This window comes from Thunnus thynnus, chromosome 6 (assembly GCF_963924715.1).
Source record: "Thunnus thynnus chromosome 6, fThuThy2.1, whole genome shotgun sequence".
NCBI lineage: Eukaryota > Metazoa > Chordata > Actinopteri > Scombriformes > Scombridae > Thunnus > Thunnus thynnus.
Window position 1 is genome coordinate 28,775,880 of NC_089522.1, and position 23,333 is coordinate 28,799,212.

The 23,333-nt window shown below is 37.3% G+C and overlaps 1 protein-coding gene across 1 annotated transcript; it reads left to right on the plus strand.

Moving 5' to 3' along the window:
* Nucleotides 1-1,045: 1,045 nt before the first annotated feature.
* On the plus strand, nucleotides 1,046-23,002 carry ada (adenosine deaminase). The gene is made up of 11 exons (XM_067593238.1): nucleotides 1,046-1,212; nucleotides 8,652-8,713; nucleotides 9,804-9,926; nucleotides 12,080-12,223; nucleotides 12,319-12,434; nucleotides 14,234-14,358; nucleotides 18,472-18,543; nucleotides 19,869-19,970; nucleotides 20,303-20,370; nucleotides 20,467-20,596; nucleotides 21,943-23,002. Exons 1-11 carry the CDS (start codon nucleotides 1,066-1,068, stop codon nucleotides 22,042-22,044), a joined length of 1,191 nt encoding a protein of 396 aa, XP_067449339.1. The 5' UTR covers nucleotides 1,046-1,065; the 3' UTR covers nucleotides 22,045-23,002.
* Nucleotides 23,003-23,333: the final 331 nt, after the last annotated feature.

Sequence of the window (23,333 nt, forward strand, 5' to 3'; positions counted from 1 at the left end):
AAACGTATGAGTCTTATGTACAAGCAAATAGGTGAAAAAATAGATACACAGACAATAACATACAGTGTCTGTATACAGGTCAAACAGTTTCTATAAACTGTAAACAAGGATACAAGTAGTCCAAAGCGTGTAAGAGTGCAGAGAGTGCTGACATAAATATTGAATGGGTGATGTAATAAATTACTTTATATACACACAGTAGGGGTTTAATCAATAAAATCAAAATGTAATCTTTATTGTCATAATGTCATATGCACAACCAACAGTCAGCTGCACTGTACAACCATACATCGTTGAGAATTAAACATAAAATTATGAATATTTTAAACGATAAGCATAATAAATACAAACTGTACAAGACAAAAATACAAAATTAGATACAAATGTAAAAATAATTTGATATAAATGTATGAGCTACATGAGCTATTCTAACAAAATCAGGGGAAGGTATGTTAAGGTAATACATAATGTGAATGCTGTGTTTTGAGCCGTTAAACAGGGTCTGGTGTTTCCAGGACCAAAATGAAGTGTTAGAGAAGTTTTGCATGTCAGATATCAGAGTTTAAATGAGCAAGTCTTATCTGAATTTGCATTTCTACAAAACAGCACAGCATCCACTGAGGAGAGGATGGAGCATCTGAGAAGACAGAATTATAAAATTCAGAGAGCAGCAGGTATTCAGTTTGTAGTAAATGTGTCTTTTTTAAATCCCCACAATTAGAAACCTTTTTCAATTAATTCTACTTATTCATTACAGGATGAACTGTTATTTTTTTGCAGCCTATATGCTGAGTCATTAACATAAATATAACAAATTGCTTTGTGTTGTAACCTGGTTTAACATAATTAATTAGCCCCGTGGTAAAGCTCTCATCACATGGGTGCAAAGCTGCTGCCATACAGGGCTACTAATCCTTCTACCTGTTAGTCTACATTAATGCACCGCACAGCCTGCTGCACCGTTGCAACCACTCGGTTTTGCAGTACAGTAGGAATACTTGCAGCGCGTGTGTGTTTTTTTTTTTTTTTTTTCGCCGGTAGCTGAACAAAGGCGTGTCCTAAGCCATGCATGCAGCAGTCAAGCGAGCTGCGATACGCTTCGGCTCCACTGTCCTCATCAGCTCTCTGTGCACCAGCAGGCACTCCGGCAGCCGCAAGCTCTTCACCATGGCCGAGCACTCCTCTGAACAAGTGGTATTCAACAAGCCAAAGGTACGTTATCAAACAGCGGAGACTACTCACTTTACTACGAGTTTTTTTTTAATAATTCAGATAGAAAGGTGGTGAATTGACGGGCGCGCTTTTCCTGCATTTTACGCACACTATGATTGCGTAAACACTGTTTAAGAGTCCCGCGTGACCGAAAGAAGAAGCAGGCTTACAAAATGAGAGAAATGTATCAAGAATCAGATGTTAAAAATAAACTTTATTTACCGCTCTCTCTTTGCGTGTCTTTTATATCCAGTGCCGTAGCCAGGATTTTAGGAATACTGAGGTCATGAGTCCTAGACCCTCTAGTGGGGTTTGGGGGCATGCACCCCCCAGCAAAAGGAACATTTTGAAGACTATAGTATAAATCTATGCATTTTAATGTATAAAAGAAAGACATTTCTGACTTGATATTTAGAAAGTATGTCCAGTTATTAGTACTGGAGGCAATTTACCTGCAAAACGTAGCTCACACTCATGGACACTAATGTGTGAGGGTTCTTCTGACAGTCCATGTCCTAGTGGGAGAGGGTCCTGTTGTAAAGGTGACGTATTATGGAAAATAGATTTTGCCTATTCTTTGTATGGATTTGGAAATGTTATTTAGGCACTGGGGGAAAATTACATAGATATGGTAATCCTTCAGATTAACAAACCTAAGCAAGCTGCTAGGAATTATTGCCCTTGATGATGTCACAATGGGGACACCAGTCAGCTGTGCCTTTTGGACACCGCAACACTGAACACTGCTTACCTAATGTACTGTAGCCTACTGCACAGTGCGTCAGGAAGCCAGGCAGGAATGGAAATATTTTATTTTAAATTTGGTGACATGTTCAATACAAGGGAAGAAAGAGATGCTGGAAAGTTTTTGACTTGGAAAATTATAGTTTGATTCAAACATATTTCTTTGCAAAGAAAAAGACTAACATGTTCCACAGATTCAAGGAAGTTGTATAAAATTGTTGAAAAGACTCATAGGCTTAAGATGTCTGTGATTATTCTATATTGTTCTTAAATTATCTAAGAGGATTTGTATCATCCATATTACCAATAACGTATTAGTAAGGCCACTCATGTATTCAAACACAGTGTTGACTGATCTTGTAGTAGATTATAGACCCCTCGCCTACGGAGTGAACGTAATGACAGGACAGTATTGTGCAACTCATTACATGTGTGTCACATAATGTAATGAGTTGCACATGCAGTCGGCTTTGGGTTACAGTAGTCGACATTTATCACCATTTCCTGACATTTTAAAGACCAAATGACAAATGGATTAATCAAGAAAATACTGACAGGTTAATCAATAATGAACATAATCATTAGTTGCAGCCTTTAAGGACTTAAAGGACTAAAAGGAACATTGAAACATGTTGTGAAACATGTTCATATTGACCATTAGAAGATCCCTTCATAATGCACTTGTGGTGTAATTGATGGAGACCAAAATCCACAGTCCTCCTTAAATGTATGTAAAAGTTTATCTGAAACCAACTTAGACTATGTGGTTTGACATTTACTGACAGCATGTGATAAACAAAGGTCATGATCACATGAAGTTTAAATTAACTGCTGCAGACTCTTCAGAAACGGCGTGACTGTAATAAATGTAAGTGCTTAACTCTGCTCGGGGCCCATTTGTCTGCACAGACTCTTGGTCTCTTGGTCAAACTCTGAAAGACAACTCCTCTTTGTGAAATCCATTTATTGAAGAATTTCCATGACATGAGGAAAACCTCTTTCAGTGTTCATATAGACACCTGACTGTTGTTTTAAGACATACCATCCTCTAACAGAATCACAGAAACACTTTTAAAAATATATATATATTTTGCCAGATATCTCAATTGCAGTTCTTTTATTGGCTGGTAGAGACAACTGGCCAGCATAACAAAGCCATATAAGTGAATTGCACCTTTAATGGTCAGGTAGTTTGACATGCACATCAGGCATACAGGCATGAAATATATACTTACTTGTGCCCTTTGGAGTCTGAGCATGCACCTGGGCTGCGCAGAGGCTGACTGATAAGAAGACAGGAAACCAGCTCAGTGACAGAGATGTGGAAAGAACACACACTCACACACACGCACACAAATGTTGCCACACAGTGAGTGTGAATGTGTGTGTGTGCCAGTGAGAGCTCATGAATTGCAAAAGGAGAGAAGCTGAGGAGTGGTGGTTGCTTGCAGAGATAATGTAATTAAATATTAATTTGCTGTTGTAGAATTGATACCTCTGATGGGGTTCATGTTTTGTGCTTCACCTCTTTACTGTCCACGCTTCATATGCCGACGTCGGTTACAGTATAGCAACACTAGGGCTGCAAATAATGATTATTTTCATTATCGATTAATCTGATGATTATTTTCTTGATTAATCAATTAATAATTTTGCTAGAAAACGGCAGAAAATAGTTGAAAATGCCTTTTCTGTTCTCATAGAGCTCAAGGTAAAATCTTCATTTGTCTTGTTTTGTCCAATCAGCAGTCCAAAATCCAAAGATATTTAGTTTTTGATGTGTGACACAGAAAAGCCTCAAATACTCACATTTGAGAAGCTAAAACTAGAAAATGTTTGGCATTTTAGCTTAAAAAATTACTAAAAACGATTATTTGATTATAAAATTAACATTAATCAACCAATTGATGCAGCTCTAATAGGGTTATTACAGGATGTGCTCAAATTTTATACTATATACTATAAAACAGTGAAAAATGTCCATCACAAGTCTCTGAGGCCCAAGGTGACATCTTTGTTTTATCTTCCTAAAAGTCCAAAACTTACAGAGATTCAGTTTACTGTCACATAGAGTAAGACAAAGAAAAGAAGCAAATACTCACAAGTGAGTAGTGCTCCTACTTTTATTATTATTTATTTATTGTTGACTGTTTTCTAGATTAATTGATTCAGCATTTTGTCTACAAAATGTCAGAAAATAGTGAATGATGTCCTAAAGCCTGATGTAACATCTTTAAATGTCTTCTTTTGTCCGACCAACAGTCTAAAACCCAAAAATATTCAGTTACAGTGATATAAAACAGGGAGAAACAGTACATTCTTACAAGTCAGACACTAGAACTAGAGAAGTTTTGAAATCTTGCTTACCCAGATAGCAAAATTGCTGTGTCCCAGATCTGGCCCACACCCGACACTTTCGGCACTTTCATCCGGCCCACAAATCGCATGGAATGATGGCACTTTGGCGGTCCGCTCCTGTTTCCCAGATCTGGGCCACAAGCAAACCGTATATCAAACAAGAACAGACCAGATGAACCAGAACTGGCCCACATCCAGAATACACATAACTGAGAGCACCACATCATTACCAGAAAAGGCCCATATTTGATTTTGGGATATTTGGGCCATATTTACTGTTTTTCATTTTGTCCGGGCCAGAAGAAGGCCAGCTGTACCGCATCATTGTCTGAAGTGGCCCACTTCCATATGTTATCTGGGTAAAAAATGACCTTAATCAATTATCAAAATAATTATAAGAGTGTAAGTCTCTGTTCTGTTTTGGGGTTACACTCTGGTATGGCTGCATCAGATGAACATTATTAAAGTAAAAATATAGACTACATTAATCTGACAGAGAAAAAAAAATATTGCATTGGCTGTCACAAGTAGAGCTGAGTGTTTGTCAGATAAGAGATACGAACTTCCGATATTATCTGGTTTCCGAGAGTTGAGTAATTGTGTCAGTTTGGGGGCATTAATCATCATCTTCTTGCAGAACCGTCACAGACTGTTAGATATTATTTCACATGCGATATGAAACTTCAATCAACAAGACACACGGCTGGAGTGCTCAGATGCTGATTCAGATCAGTAGATGTATGTAACCGTACCATAATGTACTACAGGAAGACCTGTGTTTACTGAAAGAAGCCACAGGATTTCCTCAACTTGCAAATGGGTTAACCAGCCGTCTTGTGCCTTACAGCTCTCACCACTTTTGAGGGATGAAAATAGATGTAAACAAAAGACTGTCTCAGTAGTATACATTACTTGTTGTAAATATTTGGGTAGAAACATCTGATCTCAAGATTTTTTTCAGTTTTTTCCAAATTTTCACTTCACAGTCACACACAGATGGACATAGCTGTACAACTTTACATGCTTTTAAAGGTTGGAAGGTTTTGAGCAGCATAATTATAGCTGCAAATAATCATAATTTGTATTACTGTTTAAGCAAAAGGTATTTTCTTTATTAATCGTTTTCCCTACACGTCATCAGGGCAAATTTATTTGTATAGCACGTTTCAACAAGGCTTTACATAAGATATAAAGGACATTAAAACAAGATGTAAAAGACTCAGAAGACAATATAAAAAGACACTTAAATTGGATTTTAAAGAGTAAAATATAATAGAAGATTAAGAAGAATAAGCTAAAATAGAATAAAACAGATATAACAGTTTTAGAAAGAGTCCAAGATGACATCTTTAAATGTCGTTTGGTTCAACCAACATCCCAAAACCCAAAGATATTCAGTTTACAATGATATAAAACAGAAAAAGCAGCAAGTTATCACAATAGTGCATCTTTAAGAAATGCTGATCAATTCTCTGTCGCTCATTAATTGATTAATTGGCTAATTGTTTCAGCTCTAGTTATAATGCACCAGAAATATTTGGTTTATTGGTGTGTTTTTTTCCAACTAAGATGTACGTTTTTAACACATACTGTTAGGAAGTATTCAGATTTGCATGCACAACTGGGAATCCAAAATAACTTCAGTTCAGTCTGCAGGGGAAGTTTGTTCCTAAAAGAAAACAGATGTCACTTTTTCATTACTCCATTCACAATCTGGCACTTTTCCTTTTAGTTATAATGATTGAAAAAAACTTATAAAATGTTTTGTGGGGCTCTCTCTTGACAATAAAGCTTTAATTAAGGATATATGACTAAAGACTGTTGTTTTGAACATTACACACAGTCAGCAGTGGAAATTAACTACGTACTATTTACTCCAGTATCATACTTATATTTCCATTCCAATTTTTCTACTCTAGTGTACTCTCCACTAGTCTGTCAGCTTTAGTTTTTCATTACTTTTCAATATATATGATCAGGTCATATAATACGATGCTTTCTTATGGATTAAACTACCCAACTGCATGTAAAGTTGTTTACATTTACATTTAAGTACCACTTACATCTTAATGTTTCTGTAATAATGATCCAATAATATAATAATATACTGTACTACAACACTGACAGGGTCCATTCTGTTTATAGTAAGAAGTACTACTTTGATACTTGCTAATACGTCTGTACTTTTACAAGGACTTTTTCTCGTAATGAGGGTGGGTGATCACATAGAAAATCTTACAGTATCTTAACTTCAGTATCTTTTTAGAGTTAAATTGGAGATGTACTTGGACTCTGACAGCTCCATCCTTTTACACCATCATATATTCTGATACTTCCTTTAGGAAATCCCTCTGAGTGCTGTGACCTTTACCATATTTCCAAAACCAGCTTTTAACAGATGTTAACAACATCCTTCGCTGTGGTTTTGTTCTCAAAATGTCTCTAAAATGTTTTGTTTTAAACGTTTCCTCTTTGACACGTGATGGGTCCAAGTTTTCCATGTATGGAACAGCTGGAGCTGTCCAGAGCAACAGCTGGATGAAGCTCAACAGTGATCATGAGTCTGCTACATGACTGCTCCATCAGAGTTCATAGAACCAACAGAGTTTTAGAGTTTTATGACATTTAAACTGATGCGCTTACATTTAGTCGTCCAGAGTAGGGCTGCAAGAAACAATTATTATCATTATCAATTAATCTTAATTATTTTATCAGTGAGTCAATTAGTCGTTTGGTCCATTAAATGTCAGAAAAGGGTGAAAAATGACGATCACTGTCTCCAAAAGCCCAAGGTGACATCCTTAAATGTCTTGTTTTGTCCCGACCAACAGTCCAAAGACATTCAGTTTACTATCACAGAAGACTAAAGCAACCAGAAAATATTCACATTTAAGAAGCTTAAAAAACAACTCAAAATGATTAATTGATTATCAAAACAGTTGCCGATTAATTTTCTGTCTAATCTGACTAATGGATTAATCAACTAATAGTTGCAGATTAAAGCCCCTGAAAACTTGTCCTCAAATCCAAAGTATTTCTATATAACATCAAATATTCACTCTACTATACTTCATAAGCAACAATCAAAGTAAAAAAATCTTTTGCTATTCTTTAATCAAAGTTTAATACTCAAATACTCAGATAATCAGCTTCATCAAGACTGTGTTGGGTGTTTTCATCAGATTCTGATTCAAATATTGCTAAATCCTGATCAATATACATAAGTAAAGACATCTTTTTTTTTTCCCAACCAAACTCTGCCAACTTTTGTCCGTCCGCTAGTTGGCCCTCTCTCCCCTTCTTGTCTCTCTACATCACACCCTGTGTGGTATTGCAGCAATCAGTAAGAGCCTCCTGATTACAAAAACATGGCTTTTTTTGGAAATCTGTCTCGACCTTTTCATGAGAAGAACATTGTAACACTGCTGTCATTCTGTGTGCTGTCCTCCTCAAATTTGAGGCAGGTATTCACTGGCATTTTGTTGACAGCCTCACACTACCCTTGACCTTGACAGTCAAAGCCAGACAGGTTTCTAAAGAAACTTTGGGAGGTTTCCGTTTTTGGCAAGACCTCGTTTATGCATGTAAACACTGTGGTTCAGCAACTACAGCCACTTTAATTTGGGTATATCATTTTAGTTTGTGCTTTCCAAAATAGGGGTGGAGTGGAAGAGAAGCGAGAACAGCTGCAGAGGAAAAAAGAAATATGGAAATCTCCCATTTGAAATAACCAAAACTGATCTAACTTTGGTAGAAAATAGTGTGTTAATGGATCCAATGACTCAAAGTAAGGAATGTAGAATATAATCTGAGAAATGAGAAAAGATAAAACTATGATATCACTGCCATGGAAAATCAAGCTGCAGCTTTTGGTGCACGTAAGAAGTTTTAGTTTAGAGCTGATTCCCATAACCACGCTCACTTTCTTCATCACGCTACACCAGAGAGAGAGAAGAAATAAAGGTCCCTGGTTGGATATTTTTAATTTAATTTCACCCTGACCGATAACTGTAGCTCAGGGCTCAGCTGTTGAAGAAGGAAAAGAGATTTATTGATATCATCTGCTGGAATAAATCACGGCTCTCCAGAGCCAGAACACTCTTCTTTGACCCTTCTCAGGCACCCCTGGCCTTTTCACCACTTGTTGCCCAGTCATGCGTACTGCATTCATGATGGGCTGCAGCCAAAACATTGAACTGCACCAGTGTCACTGCTCTTGCTGCTCTCTTTTTAACACTACAGAGTTATCTTATGTTTTACTGTATCTCTTATGTGTATCAGAATAACTTATTTTGCTAGACTGATTATTTAGTACCGTGTATTTTTCTCATCCACAGGTTGAGCTGCATGTGCATCTTGATGGCGCTATCAGGGTGCAGACTATTCTCGATGTTGCCAAGTAAGTTAGGATTCTTCAATATTGACTTTAGATTTTACTGTATGTGTTTGTACTGAGATTCAGACTCACATGTTTACATATGTAAGTACATAAGAAAACGTCATCGTTCCTCTGTGGGGTTTGTAAAAAAAAAAACACTTAACCTATTTAATCTATTATTTGTACTTGTGAATAACTATTAAAGTAAAACAGAGCTTGGCTGGGCAGATGTTAGATTATCACAGATGTATCAGTACAAGCATATATGTTAGCTGATAATAACAGGTAATTACAGCACAGAAATGTCAAAGATGTTTGCAGAAAATTGCAAACAGTTTTTCCATGACATAGTTACCAGAGAGCACTGACAAGTTTGCTTTTTTTTGTTTATGTTGCTAATCTCTCATTATCAGATTTTTTAAAAACCTGCATTAATTGATTTCTTTCGGCACTTGGGAGCAGCGCAAAAGGATGTAAACACTAAAATGTATTTATCACCTTATAATGTTGATATGGCTAACATGTGTACATAGGCAGATGTTATCAAACAGTTGCCTATGTACATATCTAGCAGACATGGAGCAACATTAGCATTTGTTGAGAGTCGTGTTTCTGTCCACCCGATGACTTTTAGTCTGATATTCACTCTCCTTTTAGCTCTGTTTTGGTTTCCACCAACTCTTAAAGGAAATATTTAGCTGTTGCTAGATGCAAGCTACAAAATGTTCCACTATATTCACCATCTAGTTGCTAACTTATCTGACCACCACTTGGTGCTGAGCATGTAGTGTACAGTGGGTTTATCTGACCTTTCGAGCTGAACACAGCTGCCTGCTATGTCAGTAAACAAGGCTGATGACCGCTATGAGAGTGAACCAAAACATTCAAGTTGTGAGACAGAAAACCATAACAATGTCAAGTCAATAGCTCAGGCTTCAATACATTACACATTACACAGTCCTCTGTTGAACTTCCTTTTTGAGAAAGAAGGGCAAAACAGGGAAACTTGCAATACATTTTTTTTTCCCAATTTGAGCTAAAAATGAAGCAGTGCTATAACTTTCACTACTGTCCCTGAACTGTTGCTTTTTTCTCTCTCTTCTCCTTATAGGAGACGCGGCATCACTCTGCCAGCAAATACCGTGGAGGAGATGACACAGATTATTATTGTCCAAAAGCCTGCCACCCTCACTGAGTTCCTGGGGAAGTTCGCTGAGTACATGCATGTGATTGCGTAAGTGCCGACATATCACCTTTAAGGATTCAGTTTCATAATTAACCAAGGTGTTTTCTTGCTGAGCAGGTGAAAGGGTGTACAAAGAGAGACACTTGAGTGAGTTAAGGGTCAGGGTTCCCCTCACAGAAATGTTATTTCACCAAGGTCTACGGTGAGGGTCAGAGTCCATTCATGCAGTTTGTTATCACACACACGCGGTTATGACAATTATAATGCATTGGAAGTGTTTTAAAGCCAGAGTGAGTAGTAGGCCCGCTGTGTTTGTGATTGGTTGGATTGGGATGTAAGACACAGCAGGATTATGTAACGTAGTTCTGCAGCATGATGGGGAGGGGTTTCATTCTAAATGCCAGACATGCAGAACAGGATCACATCATTATAGAGATCAAGTGTCACCTTGGCAACCAAACGTGAGGAGAGTAAAGTTGTTGGCGAACCCTTTCCAGTATCACTCTGTCTTATATTTAGTCCTCCAGCGACGAGGCTGAACTGTTTATAAAAGACCAAATACAGTCTCTCAGATACTCAATGGCCGTAAAAGCTTACAACAATGACGGTCTGTAGTGGCTGGACTGCAGCGCTCTGTTGTGCTGAATGGACCCTTCTGTATCAAGGCTCTTGAAAGCCTTGTGTGCAGTACAGCTTCAACAACATAGGGAACTTGCTAGCTGAGTTTAGCTCATGCAGAATTGTTGTTGTCTGGGGGGGAGTGAAAGGGAGGGGGGCGAGTAATGAGAGGACGCTGGACAACAGCATGCATTCAGACCTGTACGATGAGCATTCACTTTCAGTGTAAATGCTAGAAGCGGTGTTGTTCTCCATCACGTGATGTAGAACATCGAAAAGTGTGCTGCTGAGTCTAAAGGAAGGGAGGAAATGGAGCTGTGATGATTCTCCTGATATTTTACATTACACTGTATTATCATGCAGCATGATCACACGTGTGAGACAGAAAGAAATGTTTAAGGTGTAAAATTTCCTTACTTTAATGATCTTTTTAAAAAAAAACAACAACAGCCTGTGATCTTTCTCATTGTACTTGTACAGCTACTTGAGAATTTGTACCACAGCTCTGTTGAGTCACTGTCCTCTAATGCTTCATCTTGTCTTGCTTGTAAGTCGCTTTCGATAAAAAGTGTCTGCCAAATGATAAAATGTAAATGTAAGAGCCAATGTAAGAGAATGTAAGAGAAAAATGATTGGGATGGGGAGGGGGGATTAATATTACATTTTATTTTATAGAAAAACAAGAGCCTCCCCAGCTTTTAAAATATTTTTAATTGGCTCCCCCTCTTGATTGAGCCAATTAGCCAATTTGGTTTTGTGTTTAAACATAGCTCTAAATGTCTTGATTACAGACATGTGGAGCTTTGTGCATATTAATAAACTGGTCATATTATCATTCGGCAAAACAATAACTGTCAACGTTTCATTTAAATTCACCAGTTAGTAGAAAAAGTTGGCAACAAGTGATTCTGACCTTCAGTTACGTCATAGTCTATTCTTCTGCTGTCTGCTATGATTTTGTATCTCAAAACTAACATTTTGGTTTTACTAACTGATTTTGATGAAAATGATAAAGCCCTGACACAGACGCAGGATTGTTATGGTCTAACCTTTCTGGTCCGTTGCACATACAAATTCCACACATCTTTTTGATGTGATTATTTATATCTTGAAGGGGAGGCTGAAATAAAATATAAAAATAGACACACTAGCCTTTCTTCAGCAAAATGAAAAAATACATAACTCCACCACTCCCCTTCTAATCATTTTTGTACATTCCCTAACAGATTTTTTCCTCTACTCCTTTAAATCCTAATCTGTATGTGGAAAATAATTCCAATAATTATATATGAACACATTAAATTGTTGACATTGGTCAAAAGAATACATCTAATGAAGCCTATACTTAATTGTTAGTTATCACTATTAATACGAACATTTATGTGGAGGACATGTTTAAATGAAGTCAGTATAATCGTGTCAGTAACACCATGTAAATACTTAAATTGCTCTATTTGAAAGCCGTCATAATTTGAGCGATAGCGTAGCAGCAGCTAATGCTTTTATTTGTGCCAGAGAGATAAGTTTATCAGAGCTCAAGGTCAATGTCATTTATTTTGTGTTTTACTTTTTCTTTCTTTCAGTGGAGACAGAGAGGCCATAAAGAGGATAGCCTATGAGTTTGTGGAGGACAAAGCGAAGGAAGGAGTGATTTATGTAGAGGTCAGATACAGCCCGCATTTTCTGGCTAACACTAAAGTGGTTCCCATCCCGTGGGACCAGGAGGAGTAAGTCTCTATTTGAATAACTTTAGTCTGCTTGTTGAAACTTGTGTCATGCTTTCATAAACAAATATTAAATATTTTCTTTTTCCTACACTTAGAGGCGACCTGAGCCCAGACGAGGTGGTGCATCTGGTTAACAAGGGCCTCAGTGAGGGAGAGAGGGCCTTCAATATCAAAGCCAGGTCCATTCTATGCTGCATGCGCCACATGCCAAGTAATGAACTGTTCATGCTCCTGTCTGCCCAATCAACCTTGTGAGATAAGGCTCTTTATTGTACTGTCTCAAAGCTCTGCCTTTGTTCTCATAGTAGATAAAGAGCAGGAGTAGAACATAAAAGTACATACATACTACTTAATATCACCTGTCGCTATCCAGTGGAAAGCATGTATCCAAATTTACTGATTGTGAATTTTTCAAATAAATTGACAGATTAAATATGTATTAGAGGTTTAAGAGCATTTCTTAAGGCAATAAACAATTGGAAAACATGCTGATTATTTGAAAAATGCACAGTTTTCCTTGGCTCATGAAAAGTTTGTGTTTCAGAGATACATGGTTCTCACAGGACAGTACTAATATATGCTATATTTGTATTTATAGTTGTAGTAGTAGTTGTAATACCAGTGACAGCAGCTGTATCATTCACCGTATACAGTCTATAAGCCGTACCAGTAAAGTAAGATCGGTAGCGAGGAAAGTTGTTGTATCTTTAGTAACAGTTGTAATATCTGTGAGAAATCTGATCCGCTCCATTCATGCAGCTGTTTCTTTGTAACAGAGCAACCAAGAGCAAATATTGTATTCCATAATATTTTGTAATATCCTCGGGTGATTAGAGATATTTTTGTGTAACAAACTTCCTGAACATCTGCAGGATATCTGATTTTGTCATTACAGATAGGAAAATAAAATATGATGGGCTGTATTAGGAAAAGATCAAATTACAAGCCGTAGTGTAGCAGTGTGTAGTTTGTGTGTTTAAACAGCACGCAGCCTAATATTCCAATACAGTACCTAATATATCGCCTACTGTATGTCATATTCTGATTATGAATACTGTATGATGATTTAGTACACATCATATGTATTTAACTGCTTTGGTTTCGTAAATGGTGCAGGTTTTCATATAGTGATATTTGTATGCAAAGTTAAGCATATTAAAGGAATAGTTCATCATTTTTGGGAATATACTTTATCAATTTCTTGCCGAGAGTTAGACAAGAAGATTGATACCGTACGGAAACGCGTCACAATGAAAAAAAAAAAGGCCTTATTTCATAATTATGACTTAGTATCTCATAATTACGAGAAAACTGTCTCATAATTAGCAAGTCATAATTATGAGATCTATTCTTGTAATTATGAGATTAAAATGTGAAGCTACCACCAGCAGACAGATAGCTTAGCTTAGCATAAAGACTGGAAACAGAGGGAAACAGCTGGCCTGGCTCTGTCCAAAGGTAAATCCTCTAAATCTCACTAATTAACATGTTATATCTTGTTTGTTTAATCTTGATAACAAAAGAAGTGTAAACACATCAAGTTAAGTTTTGGACTCTTTCTTGGCCAGGAGCAGTCACTTCCTGGAATCTTATTGTCACAGCGAGGTTGCCATGCAACTAGCCAAGACCACAGGAAGTGTTTACTAGTGAGCTTTAGAGGTTCCACTAAGTGCATTTTATTACCTTTAGACAGAACCAGGCTAGCTAAGCTATCTGTCTGCTGGTGGTTGCATCATATTTACAATACAGACATGAGATTCTCATCTAACTCTCAGCAAGACAGCAAATAAGCAAATTTCCAAAAATGTCTCAAATTCCTTTAAATCCTGTTCACTGTAGTTACCATTGCATGAAGGTCAATGTTGTTTTGTGCTTGTCATAGCTGTTGATTTGATGCAGATTGATGTAGAGTGAAGCTGTGACTGTATCATCACATTTCATCTATGCATCATCTGCATGCATGTTGGCAGGACCAAGCTGTGACGTAATATATGTGCTTTAATTCCTCAGGCTGGTCCATGGACGTTGTGGAGCTGTGTAAGAAATATCGCCACGAGGGAGTGGTGGCTATTGACTTGGCAGGTGATGAGTCACTCAACTGTGAAGCCTATCCAGGACACAGGAAGGCCTATGAGGTAAGCATGTTGAAACATCAACATAATGCCGACTGACCTGTTAAAGGCTGGCATGAGGAAGACTAATAAAGGTGTGGGTTTTTGGTGTGTCTTTGTTTTGTATACTTTAATCACTGCCGCATGCACAGTCACATAGCTTTAAACTGGTGTTGCAACATCAACAATAATAATGGTGATAATAATAACAAGGTTGGCTAAAAAGCAGCTTGTTTTGTTTTGTTGAACACAGGAAGGCCTATGAGGTAAGCATGTTGAAACATCAACATAATGCCGACTGACCTGTTAAAGGCTGGCATGAGGAAGACTAATAAAGGTGTGGGTTTTTGGTGTGTCTTTGTTTTGTATACTTTAATCACTGCCGCATGCACAGTCACATAGCTTTAAACTGGTGTTGCAACAACAACAATAATAATGGTGATAATAATAACAAGGTTGGCTAAAAAGCAGCTTGTTTTGCTGCCTTAACAGGAGCGTTTTGTGCCCTTGAATGTGTTTTTCAAAATGATTTCTCACACAGTTTAATAAGAAATGTGATCACTGGAGGAAAACTGCAGACAGTGTAAATACATTTGTAGACTGTTTACCTTGGCATTAAAATATAGTGGGCATATTTTTTACTGATTGTGTCATTTTGTAGTTGTAAAAAGATTTTATAGTCATGATTCATGTGAGACAAGGGCATGTTCCCACTGGCTGCTGGCTGATGGAAAAATGTCTGTAAGTTGTCGCACCAATAACTTCCAGGAATCCTTAGAAAGAATTTGAAGCTGTTTCATAGAGAGGGTGGATGATTTGGAAACACTACAAGAGACAGATACTCTTAGATGCTTTTTTATTAGCTATGCTAATGGCTCTGGCAAAGGCGATGTCAGTTGGTTGGTCGGTCCATCACTGTGGTCCAGACTTGTCATGACATTGATGGCATGTTTCTAATGACAGTGACGAACTTTGGTGATCACCTGACTTTACCTCTAGCAGGTTGACATTTGTAGTTTTAAATGAAATGTGTTGAAAGCGGTTGAATTGGTTGCCATGGAATATTTTACATTCATGATTAACTGCAACAACTTTGATGATCACTTAACTTCAAAATTCAAAGTTGAATTTTTAATTTGTCCAATATTTTGGTTTATGACCTGCAGTCCCATCAGCCTCAACTGTACTTTATGCTTAGCGTTAATTAGCAAATGTTAGCATGCTAACATTCTAAACTAAGATGTTTAACATGGTAAACATTATACCTGCTAAACACCAGCATGTTAGCAGTGTCCTTGTGTGCATTCTGATGTTAACATTTATCTGAAAACAGTCAAGAGTTTCTCTCCTATGCACCTACATGATCTACTATCCACCGGTTAATGTGATACCATTTATCTGACTGGCTAACAAGGCAGGCTTGTTTTGAACTGCCTGAATATAATATACAGGATCAGCTACCATGGAGATGTACAGTTCATACTGTACAAACATGATTAATAGCACGGTCTACGGGCTGACATGCTGATCTGACTTTGCCAAACAGGTTTGAGCTCAGCGTTGCAGGTGACAGACAGTTCTACTTTTCCACATAGATTACTTTCCCCTGCAAGAGAATGCATCATCATCGTCTCAAACTGATGAGGACGCGATATGGGAGTAAAATATATTTCAATTTCCTCGAGGCTCTGATGCTTCTCAAAATCCAATTTGCTTTTCCGCCAGCATTTATTGATTAATTCAGAGAATACTTAAGTAATCAATTCTGCCCATCAGACCATAATGAATGAGGCAGATTAATCAGTTAATACACTACAGTGCTGGATGTGGACCTGAAAATAATTACTTGCACAGACTGGGTGGAGTTGACTGCATAAGGACAGTTCAGCCCAGAAATGGTTATTCTGAATCCCACCAGATTTAACTGTAATGTGAAAACGAATAGTTTTAGAGGTTAATTGCCCTTAGAGATGTCTGGCATTAATACTGGGTATTTCTTTTTCACATTTCTGTATTTTTTATGATATTTCTGTAATCAATCCAATCATTTCTCTCCTTTACTAGGATACATATTAACCTCAATACCTCAAATAATCTTGCTTTCAATTTGACAAGCTTACATTATTAATTTCTAGTTGACATTGTGGGTGTATGTGATGTGCTATTGTGTGTAGCTTTGAATTTTGTATAATGTGTCCTGTGTGTTTTTTGCTTTCTTTTTTTTTTTGCTTTGTACTGTTTGTTATTGTGCTGTTATATGTTTTATTTGCGAGGGACTGCAGATGAAAATTAACTTTAAAGCTAACTCTGGTGCAGTACATCAAATGTTAACATTTACGTTTAAAACCGTACGTTGTCCCAATAAATACAATACAATTTATAACCTAAACCCTCCCCTTTTCAAAAAGTGGATGAGTAATTATTGAATATGGTTCATAATAACATGGATTATTTCTAAGATAAATTAGCTGCAGCTTGTTCAAATGATTCGTTTATGGATCTGTAGGCATCACTTAATTTTGAAAATCCAGTCAGCAGCAGCCCGAGCAGCACAGAGACACACAGACAGGTGAGCTGCAGCCTCTCAGGTGAGCTCTGACGTCACGGTGAAAGATGTAGCCATAAGTTCAGGAGTCGAGTGAAAAATAATACAATTAGAAGTTTTTGAGATTATTTAAAGATATCAGTCAACAAACTAAAAGAAGCACAGAGCTACAGAATCTCAGCTGAAGTCTGAAAACAGCAGAGAGTTGGTTCAAACAGAGCAGCACATTGTTTACAGGTTTCTATACAGTTATTATCTTATTGCAGTTATCGTGAACATCTATCATATGTCAATTTTAAATTTTAATTTCAGTCTGGGATTTACATCAATAAACTAAAATGTAAAATATATCTAACATCAGAGAACAATTATTGCCTGTTATATCAGCAAATACATATTCAATAAAGCAAACTTTTTGCAGAGTCAAGCTCTTAATGTGTGTATGTGCACGCATGTGTGCATACGAAAGAGAAAAGAGAGATAGAGGGCAAGTATAAAAAAGAAAAGAAATGTCCTTACCAAAATTAAAACCAAATCTACGCCCTTGCTACCTCAGTCACAGATACTTGGGATGGTGCACGTTGTGTGTAGGGGTACTAAAAATTCTCTACATTCTCTCACTGCCTCCACTTGTGTGATAATGAAGCTACAAGTCATGTGAGTCCAACAATTGGTCAATAACTCATAAGCTGGCCACAAAAATCTAAATAATCCAGAGTCTGTTGTGTGATGTTGCACAAGTATTGTATTTGCGGGTATCACACATAGTTTGTTGACAAGCTCATTTTTCCCTCCAAAATTCCAAAAATTCCAAAATTCTGAGGTTTGCAAAACCACAACCCTCTTTTAAAAACATTTCTGAAAGTTTATTTTTTATCAAAATCAAAGTTAATTTGGTTGTCTGCATGTGTGTACTTATGTGTGTGCCATCTGGAATAAATAGTATTTGTATGAAACAGAATTAATATGTGTTTCTATGTGGGTTTATGTACAAAGTATATGATTTATTATGTGGAATTTGTACAGTATGCATATTTTTTTCTGTTGCCTTTGTCCTTTGTAATCTCTGGGTTTGATAGGTGCCATATAATTAAACTTTATTATTATTATTATACAACTATATTATGCATGCTATTCAGCTTTCCAGAAATGTACACATTGACATCCTATCAAGGTGAATCTATATTGATGGAAGATCCAGAAACATGGTTCAATTATTAACAAGAAGCAGAACCCACAGAGCAGAGTCCACTCTAATATTCAGGTTTATCTTCAAAACTACATGACCTCTAGATAAATACTCCAAGATCAGGCAAGGCTCACTTAGTTTGTATGAGGTTGAGAATGCTAAAATGAAAGGAAGTGATCAAACTAGTCTGTATTAGTAAACATGCTGTAAAAAAATCATTTTCAATCTTTGTTTAAGTGTATATATGGCGAATGTTGAAACAAAGCAAAGCAAGCATGTTCAAAAACCTGTCTAAATGATAAAAAGGCACTCAGTAGATACTGCAGGATCAAAGATGTGAAAACCAGATGTTTGGCTGTGCTGTTTGGTTGCTGATGTCTTCTATGATTGATTTTGTTGACAGGAAGCAGTGCGTAGTGGGATCCACCGAACAGTTCATGCAGGAGAGGTGGGCCCGCCGTCAGTGGTGAAGGAGGTAAGCTCTTCAACAATAACGTGAGACATTTCTGAGTGAGGTGAAAGTGTCATCTGAGGACTTCATTGCAGTGCAGTGAACTGCCTAGTACACCTTGTATCAGCAACAAAACAATAAAGTGGTGTCCTAACAATAGAGATGATTAAACCAGGGGGCAGAGATCCAAAAGAAACAACAGAAGTTTTTGTTTAGTGTTGGCAAGTTGAAGGTTTAAACAGATTTGCAGTGGTGGAAAAAGTACAAATATTCCTTTACGTAAATGAAAGTATCAATTCAGCAATGTGGTTCGGTGCCTCTGACTGATATATTATTATATATGACATCATTAGATTATTAATACTGAATAATCAGTGTGTAAACAGCATGTTATTATTGTAGCTGCTGGATATGGAGCTAGTTTGAACTACTCCATATGCAGTTAGCTAGTTTAGTCCAGTGGCCCCTCCAAAGGGTCAGCAGATAAATCTGAGGGGTCATGAGATGATTAATGTGAGAAGAAAGAAGAAAAAACAAAGTTCTGATACACAAATCTGTTTTCAGTTTTTGAATTTTTTCTCTAAACTTTGATTTGTGGTGAAATATTGGATCATTTGAACATTTATTGAAATGAAACCATGTGAGAAGTTTAGAGGGAAAAATCACTATTTGGTGGAGCTGTTGACAACTCATAGACATCTGAAATGTGACCCCGACTACACACTGGTTTCATCTTTAACAATGTGTTGTATTTTAAAAGCTTGTTATATTATCCATTGTGTCAAATCTTCATCTGAAAAGTAACTGAAGCTGTCAAATAAATGTTGTGGAGTAGAAAGTACAATATTTCCCTCTGAAATGTAATGGAGTGGAAGTATAAAGTAGTAAAAAATGGAAATACTTAATTACAAGTACCTCAAAATTAAGTACTTGAGTAAATGTATTTAGTTACTTTCCACCACTGCAGATTGGGATTGCCTTAAAATTTCAATGGACTGAAGGTTTTTACTTCAACGTTGAGTCATTTTTATCAATGCCAATACACAAATACATGTGTACATGGATATGCTGCAATTATTTTACTGTTGGGCAGCAAAAAATTGTACCCTTCTCAACTACAATGCAACAAAAACGACTGCATGTCTCACTGAACTGTGGCTGCCAAAACACGTGGCCACTCTCTAAGAAGCCATCCTTCAAAGTGACAGCTCAGCTATTTCACAACAGTTGTGAGTGTGCCTCTAGAAATACCCTGCAGTTTCTGTTGACATGTACTACATTGAGGATTTTTTTTTTTTGCGGTTTGTAACCTTTTCCGTCTATGTCATGACCCCTGTCTGATATTTTAGGCTGTAGAAGTGTTGAAAGCTGAAAGGGTTGGACATGGTTACAGAACCCTGGAGGACCAAACCCTGTACAAACAACTACTGGCTCAAAATATGCACTTTGAGGTAAGGAAACAGAATTGTAATCGCTATTGTCATCAAAAGGCTGAATCACAAACACAGTTCTTGATTTCTTGTTGCAAATATACAAGTTATATTTCGTCTAATCTATTAAATGTACAGTTCCTTGTTCAACGATACACAATCATGATTTTAATCATTACAAATATATTATTTTATCAGGTAATTACAGTGATATGCAGTAGTTGACATTATTACAGTACCTTATTAGTCATAACACAGTGATACACTGACCCCTAGTGGACACTTGAATAGTCCACAGAGAGGAGAAAAACTGCAATAGTGCGGTTTCTCAGTGCTGCCTGTTCTGTTTGCAGGTGTGTCCCATTTCCAGTAAGCTGACAGGTGCCTGCAACGCAGACTTCACCAAGCACCCCGTCATCACGTGAGCTGCTTTTATTTTACATGACAGTCTGATAAAAGGATTTCATTAAAGGCATTTAAATATTTCTGTTTGGATTTGATCATTTCCTTTGTGCAGGTTCAGGAAGGACAAAGCTAACTACTCCCTGAATACAGATGACCCTTTGATCTTCAACTCAACCCTGCACCTCGACTACAGCACCGCGCAGAAATACATGGGATTCACCGAGGACGAATTCAAAAGACTGGTGAGATCAAATGCATGAATAATTATAGTGGTAGTTCACAGGATGAAGGCATTTGAATATGATTTGAAATGATAGCAGGGCGTGTAGACACCCTGCGCGTGGCAACGCCTTCCACAGTTGCCAATTAAAGCAGGAACAAAAGCTTTTTTCTTAATGCATTTTAAACAAAGTGCTTTCAATCCAGGCTGCATCAGGTTAGTGTATTTGGATTGAGTTTGTGGTGGATTATTAAAGGAATTGTTCGTCAATTCTGAGAAATTTGCAATCGCTTTCTTGCTGAGAGAAGATCAATACCACTCTCATGTCATTAGAGTGGATGTTAGGCTAAATCCAGCAGTCGTTAGCTTAGCTTAGCATAGAGACTGGAAACAGTTAGCCTGGTTCTATCAAACGGTAACAAAATTCACCTACCAGCATCTCTAAATTGCACTAATTAACTTGTTATATCTCATTTGTTTAATTTGTACAAAAACTAAAATGTAAAAATTACAAGTTATGGTTTTATGGGGGTTATGTCTGGATCTATTTCTCAGCTGGGAAACAGCTAGCCAGGTTCTGTGCAAAGGTGCAAACGAAATTTGCCCACCAGCAGCTGCAGATCTCGCTAATTACCACATTATATCTCATTTGTTTAAACAAAGCTTGCCAAATAATTAAACACATCATGGTTTTATGGTAGTTCATGTGTTGGACTATTTCTTGGCCGGGAGCAGTGACTTTCTGGAGTCTTGTCATCACCATGCTGTTGACAGGTGACCAGCAGTGGCCTTTGGGCAGAGCTAGGGCTTTTTCAGCCTTTATGCTAAGCTAAGCTAAACAGCTGCTGGCTGAAGTGTCATATTTACTGAACAGACATGAGGGTGGTCTAAGTTTTCTTATCTAACTCTTCAAAAGCATCAAATTATCTTTCAGCATTAGTCTTTTAAGTGCCAAATTTGTTACTATACTTTCACCGCAGCTCAACAGGGAAACACTGTCTGAGGAAACACAAAGAGGGAATTTGATGCTAAAAAGACTGTAAATGTGACAGATATCCACTTGATATGACTAACTCAGACTGCTGAAGCCTCATGTAAGCTTCACATCAACTTTTAAATGCATTTTTGAACAAAATGACTGTGGACACACTGTGGATTTTGGCTCCCATCACTTACATTGAGAGCACATTTGAAGGGGATCTTTTAACAGCCAGTATGAACAGGAGGAATGATTACAGCGAGGAAAACCTCTTTCAGTGTCCATACGGACACCTGACTGTTGCTTTAAGACAGCCTTGAAAAATTGTGAACTAATACTATTTGGAAATACACTAAAATGGTTCTTTATTGAATTTTTGTGTCTTTTAGAACATCTGTTCAGCAGAGTCGTGCTTCTTGCCTGAAGAGGAGAAGAAAGAGCTCCTCAACAAACTGCACGAGGCCTATGGGATGGAGAACACTGCCTTTTAAACCAAGCACTGACAAGGAAGTCTAAGAAAAAATGTGACCTAACCCAGGGAGAAATCGCTCTGAACTCTTAATCTCTGCTCTTCACACAATGCAATGTCTTTTTTTTTTCCTCTTTGTAACCAAACAAAGCCTTTAGAATAATAAATCAAATATACTCTTAATCATATGGCTGCTGCCTTCACCTCACATACCTGTACATCATCAGCTCGAGGGCTTGTGTTTTGTCAACTCCATTGTCAGGAAGTACCTTTCATACTTTAGTTTACACTGCGGTTCCGGAGGATATCATGGTGCTCTGCAAAAAAAATATGGGAAAGCAAGTGTTTTGTGTTTATGAAGCAGATTATGTTGCATGCATTATTTCAAAACTCTGGATGCATTCTTCATCTTGTGTTTACATCCTGTTGTCATTAAAAGAATCAGGGAAGCTTTTGATGCACATTTACTGAACACTCGAAGAACAGTGAAGAAACAGTTTGAACCTTTTTGTCAGGTTATGTGGTTATTTGTTGTTCATCACTGTCTAAAAACATTACAGTATATACTTTCATAAGCATAAAGGATAAATGAAGAACTTGCTACCTACTGGGGGAAATATGGTTTACAGTGAATATCTATCGTTTAGTTTAAGGGTGAAGTAAGGGAATTGATATGTGCTTTTTGCCCTTCACGTGTAAAACCGCAGGACACATCAGGTAAAAACAGCTCAATACCAAAAGCCTAGTCTTACATTTGGACACTAGGTGGCACACTTCTGTCATCTAGCTGGACAAACAACTGTTGACTTAATGTGGTTTTACATCTCACAATTAACTCTTGATTTCTTTTGATGTATATATTTATTTAATTTTTTTTTTTCATTTCTCTAAAAAAAAAAAACACTTCCATTTATAACTGCGACATTTATGACACTTCTGTAAAACCTCTTTGATCATAATAAAAGCTATTATGAAATTTGTCTGCCTGTCAGCCCTGTTTCCTTATGCTGATTATCCCCCTTTTCCATATCTACCGTCATTATGATATAAAGTCACCTCAGCACAGGGAGAAAAGAGCTTTTGAAGCAATTACTCTTGCAGAGGAAATTATCTCAAGCCTTGCACTTAGAGAGATTGCTGAAAATCTACGCAGCTTTGCAGATAAACTGCTCTGTCATCCTCTGTTTCTTTATTGTATAAAAGAAGATAAATGGGAACACTGGGGGCGATGCAAGGTGGAAATGTAAACACTGGCTTCCCGTGGCCGTCCTGATGCACACAAAAGCTGCATTCAATAATATTTATGGCTCT